This window comes from Heloderma suspectum, chromosome 2, assembly GCF_057233095.1.
Source record: "Heloderma suspectum isolate Gila_16-S chromosome 2, 16-S_ref, whole genome shotgun sequence".
Classification (NCBI taxonomy): domain Eukaryota; kingdom Metazoa; phylum Chordata; class Lepidosauria; order Squamata; family Helodermatidae; genus Heloderma; species Heloderma suspectum.
This window is the reverse complement of record NC_139459.1, coordinates 300591346-300606749: the sequence shown is the minus strand read 5'-3', so window position 1 is coordinate 300606749 and position 15404 is coordinate 300591346. Positions and strand designations below refer to the sequence as shown.

At 42.9% G+C, this 15404-nt stretch overlaps 1 protein-coding gene across 1 annotated transcript in view; it reads left to right on the top strand.

Moving 5' to 3' along the window:
• Positions 1–15404, top strand: part of DNAH12 (dynein axonemal heavy chain 12) — a 181808-nt gene that overhangs the window by 82187 nt on the left and 84217 nt on the right. The window contains exons 37-41 of the mRNA XM_084840071.1: positions 4820–4968; positions 6929–7067; positions 9165–9331; positions 9789–10044; positions 12115–12414. Of these exons, the coding sequence (XP_084696197.1) occupies positions 4820–4968; positions 6929–7067; positions 9165–9331; positions 9789–10044; positions 12115–12414 (1011 nt within the window). The remainder of the gene's footprint in view (positions 1–4819; positions 4969–6928; positions 7068–9164; positions 9332–9788; positions 10045–12114; positions 12415–15404) is intronic.

Genomic DNA, 15404 nt, shown 5'->3' with positions numbered 1-15404 from the left:
CGACGAGATATCAGACTGACTGTGATGCCAAGATGATTGTTGGATCCATAGCCTTGAGGCAGCATGCTTGGCTCTGTTCTGCCAGTCTGTCTCAGGAAGCCAGGTCCCACACTGAAGACCTTCACTTTGATGGGAAGGGTCTGTTTAATTTAAAAATGGACAAAGCCATAGACTCTGTGCAGAAAGCATATGGAATTGGGACAACATCCCGCTTCCTACATATAGCATAGGTGGTTTCACCAACTGTCGTGTCAGCAATCATGGTCCCTGCCTGGTTAATCCTTTCATCAGCTATCAACCTTGGTATTGAAGCAGCAGTATCCACCTTCCAAATTCTGCAGTCCTCGCAGGAAAAAGGACGGCAATTGTAAATGCCATCTTTGACTATCCCTACTTCCCCCTTCATCCTTCTGTCTGTCACCCTACCTTTGGGACTTGTCTGGCTCCCTTTCTGCCAGCTAGGGCATGTATCATGTCGGACTCCTGGGTTCTCTCCATCATACAGAAGGTTTACAGGATCACGTTCAATGCCCTTCCACCTATCAGTTCCTTCGAAGTCAAGGCCTCTTCACCGGTGTTGCAAACAGAAGTAGAGACCCTCATAGTGAAGGGTGCTGTAGATCATATCAGCTTCACAACAGTTGCTATTCCCAATACTTCAACATTCTGAAGAAGGATGGAAGGCTTTGATCGATCCCGGATGTCAGGGATGTGAACACGTCTATCACCCCCAAATGGTTCTGGATGGTCACGCTGACATTGATTCTCCTGCTTCTACGGAAAGGGAACTGGTTCATGTCTGTGGATTTTAAAGACACGTATTTCTATATTGCCATCAATTGGAAATACCAGTGTATCCTCCAGTTTGCCATTGGGCCTAATGCCTACCAGTTTTGCCCTTTGGGCTTGCCACCACAACAAAAATGTTAGCAAAGATAAGGACGGATGGGATGGACTGCATCATGATCACACTGTGGTGGCCATGGCAACCTTGGTTCACACCTCCATTTCAACTCCCCCATAGGAAGTGTTGCTGTCTCCCATCAATATCAAACCTGATCACACAGGATTGAGGCAAGATATGGCATCTAAACCTCGACACATTATGACTGATGGTGTGAAGGGTCCATTGACCTTTTCCAACCCTTCAGTCTGTGATGCTGTAAGTGCATTCTGGACATTGCTCATAAACCATCTACAAGACATTCTTATGCTTGTAAGTGGGCATCCTTTTGCTCCTTTGCTACTGCTCATGACTTTGACTCTATTTGGTGCCAGTTGTACCAACTGTTGCAATTTAACTTGTCTCTTTACGACAAGGGTTTAAACTTCCTTCCTTGAGGGTATATCTGTTGGCTATCTCTGCCTCTCATGCTCCAATAGATAGTTTCTCTGGGTTTTTTGCACCTGCTTGCTAAGGAGTTTCTTCAGGCTATACAGAATCTCGCTCTTCCAGTTTGGCTTCTGGTACCGACGTGGACTTGGTTGGTTGTTCTGCAGGCCTTGACTGCTAAGCCATTCAAACCGCATGTGATGATAGATTTCCACCGCCTGTCTTGAAAAACTGCCTTTCTGCTGGCTATTAGCCTGCCAGTCCAGCAAACTGTGTGCATTGCATGTAGGCCCACCTTATATGACTTTATTTATTTATTTATTTATTCATTCATTCATTTCTATACCGCCCAATAGCCGAAGCTCTCTTTTTATCGTGAAAAGGTGGTGCTCCATCCCAACGTCGCATTCCTGCCCAAGGTGGTGTCCAAGTTCCACTCGAATCAGGACATTGTACTCCCACGTTTCTTTCTGTCCCCTTTTTGAATCCGGTCTTCATATCTGGGATGTTTTAAGGGTGTTGGCTTTCTATAAATCGAGGACGGAGACCTTTTGTCAGTCTCCTCAATTATTTGTGTGCTATGGTGGTAAATGGCAAGGACTCCCAATGTCATTGCAGAGACTGTTGTAGAGACTAGTGTGACTGTCGCATAGACTATAGTGGTCCACACTATCAAGTTGGCATATAGTTACCTCGACCTTACTGGTCCAATTCAAGCTCACTCAACTCATGGATATGTCAATGGCTTTGGGGAAAGGAATATCCCTTCCTGAACACTGCAGAGAGGCAACCTGGACCGTGTCACCATGACATCGGAAGGAGAAGCGAATGGAGGAGTACCAGATTTCTTAAAATGAATCAGCTTTGCTGCACTTTGGCCCATGCAGGGCTCCACGAGCAAGTGCTCTGCACCGGTAGAAATTGTTTCACAGAACATACTTCCTGGTGGGGGTGGGGGTTGGAGTGAAAGTAATCTGACCGGCAGGGTCTGCTCAACCAATAAGAGAGGCTTCCCCCCTGCTTCCCCCCTTTCTCCTTTCCCCTGAAAGTCCAGATGCACCTGCATTTCAGTAGCAAGCCTCACTGAGCACAATGGGAGTTACTTCCGAGTAGACACACATATGCTTGTGCTGGGAAAGAGTGTGGAGGGGACACACAGGGATGGGAAACCAGACCCCTTTCTAACAGGAGGATCTCTATAAGGAAGCTGTGTAGTTACTTCCTAAGGCAATAAACCAAGCCATGGAGAATCGCAGGTTTGGTAAAGCACTTAACAGGCTTCAGGGAATCCATGCTTTAAACTCTGTATTCAATTCAGGGGGGGTCTCTGTAAATTCTGATGTGGGCATTCAGAGGGCAAGCCTCATTCAGCACAATGGGAGTTACTTCTGAGAAGACACTAATAGGTTTGTTGTGGGAAAGAGAGCAGTAAACAAAGATGGGAAACCAGCCCCCATCGTAACCTGATGCTGCTCAGGATCTCTATAGCGAAGGGTCGAAGTAGTTACCTCCTAAGGCAATAATCCAGACAACTGAGAATCGGAGCCTTGAGGTTGCACTTTACAGCACTTAGGGAATTGGGCTTTAAACTGTGCCATTCAATGTCAAATTGGTTTGTGCAGGGACAGGAAACACACAGGAAACACCCCTTGACCGGGGTCATGGTGAAAAGCATACCCCTGGGCAGGGCTAGCATACCCACGGTAAATGTGGGGGTTGGGGCACACAGCAACTATACCTCGGAGAACCCGACTTAAGGAAAAGAATCAGACCTTAAGCATGCTCAGGAAATCCAGTTTTTCCCTGATAAGCTCCGGGGTGGCTGCTGGATGGCCACAATGTCATATATCCCTAATGACCTCCAAATGCAGCCAGTTCGGAATAAATCGCTCATGGAGACACCCCCTTGGTAAAAACCATCAACCTTCATCAGCCATTTCTGACTTGTTGTGCGGGCCAGAGCGGACTGCTCCTTTGGCCATGCTGTTCTGTCCCCTGTCTTGCAGTAGAACACTGACCCACCACCAGTTTGTCAGGTTGCTATTCACTCATATTTGTGATGCACAGAGACCACAAAGAAAAAAGACAGGTTGCTTACTTGTAACAGTTGTTCTTCGAGTGGTCATCTGTACATTCACGCAACCCACCCACCATCCCCTCTTTGGTGTCAATGTTGATGTTGGTACTAAAGCTCTGCTTGGTTACAAGGCTACAATAGGCGGTCTCAAGGAACTGAGGGGATAGGCAGGAACCTGCTAGGGACGTGTGCACTGGAACAGTGGAGGAGAGTTCCAGCCAAAAATTCCTCAGCTATAGCTATTTCCTGGATGGGGTTCTACACAGGCGCAGAGTACATGTGTGTGAATGCACAGATGACCACTCGAAGAACTTCAGTTGCAGGTAAGCATCCTCTTTGTTTCTCTCCCAGAATCTGGGCTTTTGCAAATAAATAAATACTAGCAGTATGCCATTGCTGCTGCTTCCTCCAAAAGCCCAATGAAAGGGAAAGAAACCCCATTTCCCTTCCCCCACCTCAGCTCTCTGTAGAGAAAATAAAGTTTTTTTTCCCCACCTCACCATTTGGATTTTGCAGGAAGCAGGAGCAAAGCAAAAACTTGCAGGACAGAAACCACTTCTCTTCTTCCCCATTTTCTATTAAGGAAAGGAGAGATTATTTAAGTACCAAGAGTTGGACATGGCACCAGCCGCCTCTTGCAGCAGCTTCTTGCAAAAACCCAATGAGAAGAGGGAGAAACAAAGCAATGGTCCCCTCATTTCTTTCCATTCCTGTTGTTTTTATTTGTTTTTGAAGCAGCAGTGAGATACGGCTTCCACTGTCTTCAAAAAAAATCAGGAGCCAAATAGATGGCTCCTTTCCTTCCTTTTTCTCTGTTAAGGAAAAAGTGTGCTTTCTCTTGAGTGCTGAGCTTTTGGAGACAGCACACTAGCTCCATCCTTCTGCTTCTTGGAAAAACTAGAGAGAAAGAGGCTATCCCTTTCTCCCCATGGAAAAGAAAGGGGGTGTGGTTGGTCTTCTCTCCCTTCCAGTTGGGTTTTTGCAGGAAACAGCAGTGAGGCACTGCTGGTGCTTCTTTCCAAAAGCCTAGCTGGCAAAAGAGAAAACACCTTTTCTTCTCTCTCTGGAAAATGAGGGATGAAAGAAGAGGTAAGAGTACAAATTAGGCATTTAATGGAAATACAGCAGTGCTTACTGCCATATATGGAAGAGGCCCTCACCACTGGCAGGGAAGTGAGTGGGTTTATTGAACCCTGGTACTAAATAACACTATGCTTATGAGGAAATATGTAGAAATTTATAATTCATACTTCTATAATGTTTATGATTTAAGATAATTGTTTTGAGATTCAGTGAAATGTTAAAAAACAGATAATTGCTAAAAGCATCTAATTCTAGTGAAACAATTTTGAATGTCTTTTGTTGGCACTATATCTTCCACAAAACCTTATTTCTTTATTTCTTCTTAGCTCAAAGGCAAGGGTCGTTGGGCACATTGGAATGAATCTGTTAAAACCATCAATTTTGATAAAAATACTAAGATTCAAGAAATCATAGTCCCAACAATGGACACAGTCAGATATACCTATTTGATGGATTTGTGCATTAAATATGGAAAGTAAGGAAACAAAATTCTTGTAATAGCGAGAATGGTTTCATTGTTCACATGAGGGCTTTGTTCAACACCTCCAAAATTGATTTTTCAATAGAATTAACATATGAGAATACACCATTCCTGCACCACTGTTATTCCTTCCACCTGTTCTATTCCTGCCAATGCAGGAGCTTGGGATTTGAGTCTGCCTTGGGTTGGTGAGCTTGGAGACATAGGCTTGTGAGTAAAATTGGGAGCTGTCCAGCTTGGAAGGAAGACTTCTACTAGAGCCAAGTCTATGTCTAGGTAGACATGGTGGGGGTAGCCCAGGCATGAGGCAAGGTATATCTGAGTCCCTGGATTCAATGTGTCTAAGGGCAGATTGTCTTCCAGAGCTATTGTGTAGTGCCAGAATCCCCACTAAAGGGTGCTAATTCCTCCATGTCCCAGCATCTACTGGGGTTTTCAAAGGACTTCCCCTTTGCTTCCCCCAAAAAGTTACATCTGACAGGTGCGGATGCTGCCCTTTCCCTGCCAACTGTAATCATGGTTAACAGTTACATTTGCACTGTCACAGGCCATTATTAACACTTTTCAAGTTCCTCTTAACTGGGGTTTGTAAACCCACTTCAAACCCTGGGTTCAAATCCTAGTTAAGATGGGAACTCTAGTTAGCATTAAACATAGTTAAGGCCAATGCAGGCATAATTTTTAGCCCTAGTTAAAACCATGGCTTGCAAGCTAAATCTGACACTCCTGGGGTCCCAGTCTGGCAATCTGAGGTTCCCCAGATGGCCACGGCCCCTTTCCTTTCCCCCCATTGCCAACTTCCCAGGTTTTGCACATTTCCCCACATTCTAAAATATTGAAAGGCTTCTCCTAGGGCTTAGTTACTGACAGCAAGAGCTTTAAGCTAAAATATGCTGATACTTTGGCCCCACCTCTTTTGCCTTTGGCCCCACCCCCATTTGCTTTCAGCTCTTTGGCCCCCAAGAGCTTTAACAAAATTGATTTTGGCTTTTGGGCTAAAGGAAGTTCAACACCTCTGGTTAAAGAGGGAGATTTGTGCCAGATAGGGGAGGCAGCACACAATCCTGCTGCTGGATCCTGATTCACTTGTGTCTTTATATAATTTATATCTTGCCTTTGCTGGACTGCCTCAAAGCAGCTTAAAATGTAAAACACTGAAAAAAAGGTATAATAAAAACAACCATAAGAAGCAGCAAATAAAAAAGCAGATAAAACAATAAGCAAGTAAAAGCCCAAATAAAAAATACCAGGTAAAAGGCAACTAAAGGATCTTTACTTGTATAAAAAGCCATTAGAGGTGTGAAAGAACAGAAGAGGTTTCACCTGGCACTTAAAAGATAGTAAAAAAGATGCCAGATGAACAATATCTGGAGAGGGAGTTCCAGAATGTGAGTGCCACCACCAAAAAAGCCCTCCTCTCACCCACCTAGTTGACCGGCAAAGTGGAAACAACTGGAAAATCCTCTGAGGAAGATATTCATTGGTGAGCAGGTTCATAGGAGAAAAAGTGGTCTTTTAGATATCACATTTTAAAGCTTTAAAGACCAAGTCTAGTGCTTTGTATTGCACCCTGAAACTCACTGGCATAGTCAAGTGATTAGAAGCATTCCCTCTGCACTAGCCTGGCCTTAGAGGTACAGTTTTCTCCCATGCATGAATCTCTACGGTGCACTCAGAAATAATTACAATTCAATAACAAGTTTGGGTTCTGCATAAGATTATAGGATACCAACAATGTAATATGATTCAACGAGTAGCTTTTGACTATGCATTTTAATTTATGTATTTCCTTTACATTGCTAAGATATCATAAATAGGTAACTAAAAAGATAAAGCAGCCATATGTTTATACATCACTGTAAAAATGCTGCCAATTATCAGTCTTTTATTTGTTTATAATTTTTAACATTTATGTTGACCCCAGTAATGAGACACTAATTAATTTATTTCCAAGAGCACTGCTTTTTGTGGGACCAACAGGTACTGGGAAATCTGTGTATGTGAAGGACAAGCTAATGAACCACTTGGAAAAGGAACGCTATTTCCCATTCTTTGTTAATTTTTCAGCTCGAACCAGTGCCAATCAGACTCAGGTTGGTAAGAACAAATATCATTGGAATTATTTTGAATATTTTGTTAATTAAGCATTAATGTTTATTACATTTTCCTGGAATCTTCTTTTTCTTTGGTTCTGAACACACAGCCAAAATAATACAGGATATACATGTCAGGTGATAAAAGACAGATTCTATCATCTCAGTTGTTTTCCGGGCCAAATTCAAGGTGTTGGTTTTGACCTTCAAAACCCTATACGGTTCTGGCCCAGCCTATCTCAAGGAGCGCCTCCAGCAACACCAGATAGGCCGCTCAACAAGATCAGCCTCAGATGGCCTTCTCTCTGTCCCATCAGCCAGGACAGCTAGGCTGGTGAGAACGAGGGAGAGGGCCTTCTCTGTGGTGGCCCCCACTCTGTAGAACTCCCTCCCTAGGGAACTCCACCAGGCCCCCTCTTTAATGAGCTTCCGCCATGCACTAAAAACGTGGTTGTTCAGGCAGGCATTTGGGATTGGTTAGGGTAATTTTAGAAATTCAAAACTTTTCTAAACGCTTTCACCACAGGATTGGGAATGTACTTAGGATGCACAATCAACTGTTGGCCTATCCAGAAAGCTCTTGAGATCCATCATTTTTCAAATCACGAGATGGGGTTATCTGTACCAGCTTCATTTGCATAATGTGTTCCAGAACATATTTGAAACTGCTGGTACAATCTATACCACATGGGTTAGATCTCTGTTTAGTGCTGCACTTTCAGATTTTGTTCTGGGAAAGTATCTGTTTAAAGAAGGACAGCATTCCTCCAATGCACCCCTTCTTTCAACTGCAAATTGATCTGATTTACTCTGCAGTACATTTACTTGTCAGTAGCCACATCTCTTTTGGGGAAAATGTACTCTAAAGGAAGCGCATGGGAAGTAGTTTTAGAACAAACAGGACAAACAGGGACCACTCAAAATGATAAGAAAAGCAATACATTTAATACTAACCTCTGTTTCCAACTCCATAATTTGTTTTCAGAGCTTTGTCTTAATACTTGATCTATAATTTAAAAATATAGTACCTTGGAATATGTTGGATTTGGGATTGTCAGCAAGAGGAAAGGAAAGGTTCCTCCTGTGCAAGCACTGGGTCATTACTGACCCCTAGAGGGATGCCGCTTACGCTGGCGTTTTCATGGCAAACTATAGCGGGGTGGTTTGCCATTGCCTTCCCCAGTCGTGACTACCTTTCCCCCAGCAAGCTAGGTACTCATTTTACTCACCTCGGAAGGATGGAAGGCTGAGTCGACACGAGCCGGCTACCCAAGACCCGGCTTCCGCTGGGATCAAACTCAGGTTGTGGGGAGAGTTTCGGTTGCAATACTGCCGCCTACCACTCTGCGCCACCTAAATCCTGGCATCTTTTATTTTAGAAATTATAACTGGGAGCAGCCACAAAATGTTGCTGTGTATGCCTTGAGAGGAATGCTCCTACTTTGGGCTCTGGCCAACCTGGAACAGGAGCCTTCTAATGCTATTCAGGCTTTGGGGAGGAGTTTCTAGAGGAGGAAAGAGAAGGACACCTTTTTTCTCTCCCTTCAAGGCCTTACCCTACTGTACTGTATAGCTCTAGAGGGCTCAGATTTAAGTCTGGCTGCCAGACCCTGTGTACTTTGTTGCTATTTAGTGGACAGAGGTGGGGGTAAAGATGGAAAAGGTGTCTATTTTCCCTTTTATCCTTCTGAAACATCCTTATATAGTGCCAGGAGGGGAGTTGTTTAACTTGAATTGTACAGGAAGCAACCGGCAGCACAACATGAAAATAGGCTGCTGTGTTGTCCTGGCTCTGGGGTTAGCTAGTGGCCTGATGCAGTGCCATGAATGTTTCCATTATGCCAGCTCTAAGATTTACATTCATTTAAATTGTTTCTTTCTATCTATACCCTACCTTTTGGTCCAATGGACCCTCAGCCAGTTTACAATTGTATAGAATAAAATACATTAAAACATAAACTAATATAAAATAAAACATAAAATAAACTCATTGTTAAACCAGCATCTTTATTACCAGAGACATGTGAGAATTCTATATGTTACTTTGCATGAGCTAGTTTTAATCAATAGGGAACATGTTCTGTTTTTGTATTTTAGAATATTATCATGGCCAGGCTGGACAAAAGACGGAAAGGAATATTTGGCCCACCTATGGGAAAGAAGTGTATTATCTTTGTAGATGATATGAACATGCCTGCATTGGAACAATATGGAGCTCAGCCTCCTATTGAACTTCTAAGGCAGTTTTTTGACCATGGAATCTGGTAATTATTCAGGACAAAATTAAAGATAATAAATAAGTAGATGATTGAACCCTGTCAGGCACACTTAATTCTGAAGTTTCATTTTTAAAGATAATTTGTTTTTTGTGCATTATTAAAAGAAAAAAATTGCATTACATTCTTAAACCTGAGTTTATAAAAATTGGACAAAAAGTAATGCATTAATTCCAGGCTACTAATAATCAGATTATCCATCTCAAATACCCACATTGAACAAAGTTGTATTCTTCTGTTCAGTAGTTGTTACAGAAACTATTTATAAAGTAAGGGAGCTAGGTCTTGACACCAAGTGGAATTCCACTTTCATGTGATGTGTCCATTCATGTAGTTATCTCTGCAGGGTAGGAACTGATAGAATTGTATTTAAGATACTTCTGAGTGCAGAAGTTCTGTTCCATTCTGTTTATAATAGTCTGACTATCACACTTTTGTCTTGAAGGTATGACCTAAAAGACACAAATAAAATTCTTCTAGTTGATGTACAATTGATGGCTGCCATGGGTCCACCAGGTGGTGGAAGAAATCCAGTCACACCTCGTTTTCTGAGACACTTCAATATTTGCACCATTAATTCCTTTAGCGATGAAACAATGGTCCGGATTTTCTCTACTGTTGTGTCTTTCTACCTCAGAGCAAATGAATTTATCCCAGAATATTTCACAATTGGAAATCAAATTGTCAGTGGCACTATGGAGGTAAGATGCCAATATCTGCATGGCATTCCTATTTGTTCTACAGATGACTTCCAAGATGGTTCACAGTATCTCCAAAGCATATCACTTCTGGGAGAAAGCTTTCAAAATTGTGTGTGTCTGTGTGTGCACACATTCAGTGAAAAGTCTGCTTCTTGTCTCTCAAAAAGCTTTTTGCTGCTTTAGATTAAGTAGTCACCCAAGCAGAATAAAAGGCATGTTCACCCGCAAATCTCTAGCTGAGGGGTAGGCAGTGTGGCTACATCAATATGCCCCCAGTCACCTTCCTTGATGCCGACTGAGATGCCCTATTCCTCCCAGTTTTTATTTTAAAATATTTTTATATTTTCTTACTCACAGTTCAGATTGCTTCAGAGTGAAGTGGGAACTTCTAGCTGTTTCCATCTTAATTTCCCATGAATGCCTCTGGGCAGGTTACTTGTCCTTTGTGACTGGCCACACCCTCCATGGCAGCCATTTTATGATTGTGACTAGGACAGTTTTTCAAATTTCCAAATGTGCCCACAGGCCCAAAAGGTTGCCTCCCTCTGCTCTAGTTGGTTCCCAGGCTATAGGGGAAAAAGGGTTGTTTCTTTGCTGTTTACTTCCAAACTGCAGTTTCTAATGCTTTGCTACCTTTGCCTCTTGTTTGTTCTTTGTGTTTCAGCCGATATACCAGAGTTTGTTAAAAGAGCTCTTTTCCCTGCGTGTGGTGATAATGGCCAACAGCCTATGTTGTTCTATCTGCAACAATGTATGGGTTCCTTATCTATGATACATAGCTGTTGAGGCTTTAATATACAGACTTTGCTAATTTTCTGACATTCTGACAGCACTTTAATGGTGTGTTGGCATAGGAGATATTTCAGGAATCAGATACCGACATTCAGTATTCTGGTGTCAGGGATGAGTCTAAGTGCTTGAGATGTCTGACAGCTCTGATCCTGGAAGAGAGTCCTCCCAAGACCTTGACCACCAGATAGCCCAGACTGAGTCCCTGCCCCCTCCCTCCACCGTAAGAATGCAACGGTGGAGAAGGAGGAAGAGGGGCATGACTTAAGAGATGTTAGGACATGCCACAAAGCAAAGTGGGAAAAGTTAGGGGCAGGGCTCAGACGTTCCACCCGGATAGCCACTCTTGGAAGCCAACATAGGAGGGAACCACCCTAAGGGGCAGGGGGGCTTCACTGTAAAGCCAGCTTGGCCAAGCGGTTCATACCTCAAACTGCTGGCAACTTTCTCTGCCTCTGGTTTGTCTCCTCTGCTTACAGATTGTTGATTAGTTTAGAGCCTGGGGCAGCCTGAGAGTTTTCCTTGAATCTGCATTTGTAGAGAGACTAGGCTCTAGCAAAATAAAGTTGTATTAGCCTGAAGCTTTATCTATTGTGGTATTGATTGCGAAGGGAAAGGATGATCCAATTCAGACATCTGTCTTCTGTGGTGATTCCTAGCTCAGTGTGTAATTGCAAGGCCACTGTGAGAATCACCCAAAGTGAAATCCCAGTGCAGTTTCTCCCATCCACATTCCACCATTTTCCAAGGAATTATACTACATGTACTGAACAAAGAGTACAGGAAACTTCTCAGTGCCCAAAGTGTGTAAAGTGCTTAAAAACCCTAATTTGAATGTTTTTATTCCAAATGCACAGTTACAAGATGGGGGATACTTGGCTCAGCAACAAAGGATCTTGGAATTGTTGTAGATCACAAGCTGAATATGAGCCAACAATGTGATGTGGCTGCAAAAAAGGCAAATGCTATTTTGGGCTGCATTAATAGAAGCAGGGGGTTGGACTCGTTGGTCTTATAGGCCCCTTCCAACCCTACTATTCTATGATTCTATTCCTGACCAACCAGGGAGTGGATCAGGCAGGAAAGAGTTAACACTGTTCTATGGATGGCAGGGCCAATTATCCCAACAACTTGATCCTTCTGGAAGGGGCGAACCTCTACCAGTCTTGGCCCTGCCTTCCAGTAGAAGAGCAGGGTTAATTTGTGGGTCCTGAGTTCCTTCAGGAGTGTAGCCATATTGAGTTTTTTATTTTCATTTTCGTTTTATTTTCAATTCTCAAGGTATATAAGAAGGCCATGGACAACCTATTGCCAACACCAGCCAAATCCCATTATACGTTCAATCTGCGTGACTTTTCACGAGTTATCCTTGGCTGTTTGCTCATTAAGAAGGATTCGGTGATAAACAAACATACAATGGTCCGTCTCTTCGTGCATGAAGTATTTCGAGTATTTTATGATCGCCTTGTAGATGACACTGATAGAGCTTGGCTCTTCAAACTAATGAAAGAAATTGTGAAAGAACATTTCAAAGAAGCATTCGATTCAGTATTTGCACATCTGAGACAAGGAAATGCACCTGTAAGTATTCCTGTTTTTCATTACAAAATGATGTCTCTCCCCATCCCCGCCCAATCCCTGCCCTCAGGGAGCAAAATATCTTAGGCCAGACCTCTCTCATCCATATGCATTCCTACTTCTACCTGCTTAGCTTTTGTGGAAGCAGACCAAACCTTGTATCATTCCGTATGGCAAAAAGTAAGCTCAGGGCTGGCTGGAAAAAACTGATGTTTGTTGTGCCCATATATATACACTCTAGTTTGTGGCTGTTTCCACACTGAACAGCCACGATTTGTTCACTTGCTTATTATAGCAAAGCCACACAACTTCGTTAAATCATTGTTTTCTGTGCTTTCCTTGTGGTTCTTCTAGCTCTTTTGAGAGCTTAGAAAATCCAACATATCTGAGATGTAGACAAGAAATGTGTAACTGAGGCAGCTGCTTTCAATGCTGCACAGCCCAAAAATACTTGGGAGAAGGGAGAGGGGATGTCCTCATTTAGTACTGAGCCTCTTCATATAGTTTCAAACCTCTCTGGGGACAAATGTAACAACAAATCCCTGCAATTTTGAAAACAACCACATAAGTGGCTGCTTCAAACTGAAATCTTGAGCTAGGCAAGGAAAAAACTACAGTTCAAACTAGTAAAGCACAGCACAGTAAGGCAGGGGAGGGAGTGGCTTTCACCCTCTCCTCACCCCCACTCCTTCTGTCTTAAAAAGTAGGCCCCACCTCTACTTACTTACTTACTTACTTATTTCTATACCGCCCAATAGCCAAAGCTCTCTGGGCAGTTCACAAAAATTAAAACCAAACAGCACACACTAAAACAATTTAAAATATATAGAACATTAAAACCACAATAGAACAATACAACCACAATAAAACCTACCAGCAGTGCAGGAGTTTAAAATACAGATTTAAAACAGCAAAGCTAAAAGTCTAGAAAGCTAAAATGCTAAAATGTCTGGGAAAATAAAAAGGTCTTCACCTGGCGCCGAAAGGAATACAATGTAGGTGCGAGGCAAACCTCACGAGGGAGCTCATTCCAGAGCCGGGGTGCCACAGCAGAAAAAGCCTTCCTCTTAGTAGCCACCCACCTCACTTCCTTTGGCAGGGGCTCACAGCGAAGGGTTGCTGAGGATGATCTTAATGTCCGAGCAGGCACATATGGAAGGAGGCGATCCTTCAGATAACCCGGCCCCAAGCCGTTAAGGGCTTTAAATGTTAATACCAGCACTTTGAATCGGGCCCGGAAATGGACTGGCAGCATTTCCAAAGAACCAGTATAGTCTCAGGAAACCTGAAATAGGCTCAGTGTTTCATGATAACCTCTGTGCCTACTTCATAGGCAGCAAGACTCTTTGCTGGACTGAAATGTTTTCTTTTTTGCCTTTGCCTTTTAACAAAACAGCAGAGCTGAGCACTCAGCCCCCACAAATGTACTGGGAAGGAAAGGGATGAGGAGGAGGAGGGTGAATTATTCCTTCCCACTCATGTGCATGGAACGTATCAGGATGTACACACACAAAGTGCTATATCCCTGGTACTTAAGAAGTCTGGAAGCATCCTCTGTGCATCATTACATTCTTCTAAAATAACTTGAGAGATGGAAAGAAGATCAGAAGCATTAATTTGAAAGAGAGAGGCTGGATGGCCTCTTGCCTGTGACTGTGTTTTTGCAAGTGTTCTCACTTAATATATTGCTGTGGAAAATCCTTGGACCAGCACTTTTGTGCTGCTTTTTGGAGAAAAAGATATCTAGAGACTCTGATGCAGTGATTTATCCTCCTGCTTTCTCTCTTATGTCCCTTGCTGTGTCTCTCACCCCACTGCACCAGTGTGTGGTCTGGAATTTGGATCAGCATTGGCACAGAGGTTATCATGAAACACTCAGCCTATTACAGTTTTCCTGAGACTATACTGGTTCTTTGGAAATGTAGATACCTATATATCTATAGATGTATAGATAGATAGCGATAGATAGATAGATAGATAGATAGATAGATAGATAGATAGATAGATAGATACTCTATGCAATTAGACTGAGAATAATTTTATCAGCTGTTACACAAAATTCACAGCTATTAGCTGATCCTTTTTGCATCTAATAAAAAGCGTACTGTGTTGAATCACCATAAAATACCTTTATTTTTTTCCACTCTTTCATGAGGCTCCAATACGATCAGATCGACACCTTTAACAATGCTGCATTATCTGGCTATTCTCGACTAAAGCCACACCCACTGCAGAACACCAAAATTATATAACCTGCTGAGCGATTCCTACAGTTGTGCAGGAGCAAATCTCAGGAGCCCTGACCAGGGCTATTCTGTCTATTACTCTAAATGAACAGATCAGGCAGTCCTGGGCATCTCATAATTTTGGGCATTGGCACAAATGCTGTAGAGAAGCCTAGCTATATGGTATCCATCCTCAGGCCCTCTGACATTAGTATTCCAGGTTACATGTGGGGCACCATTGACTTCCTCAGGAAACTACTATCTATTGACTATCTTCCATAGCAAGAGTCAAAAGAAGGTAGCTATTCAGATGTTTTGGACCAACTCCCAGAAAGCCCCTGCCATCGTAGTCAATGGTCAGGAATGGTGGGAGTTAAAGTCCAAAACATTTGGAGATCTACTTTCTGCCCACCGCTGTTCCAGAGGATACCATACCAGCATTCATGGATGTAGAGGTTCTATATACCAACATTTGCCACAAAGATGGACTTAAAGCCGTTGTAGTCCACCACCAGCCATTCTAGCAGTCTTTACAAAGGGATGTGAGAGGGAGATGAGCATAGGAGTAGGATAAAAATACTCTAAATAAGGAAAGTTATCCCTGATGATACTATGCACATTTGACCAGCAAGCTTTGCATTTTATTCTCACCCAAAATTATTTCAGAAATGGGGATAGCTTCAATTTTCAGATCACTGCCACTGCCACAAGACATTACAGTCCTCCAGGCCACTGTGCTGCTTACCTGGATTTCTTCAGTGGAAAAGC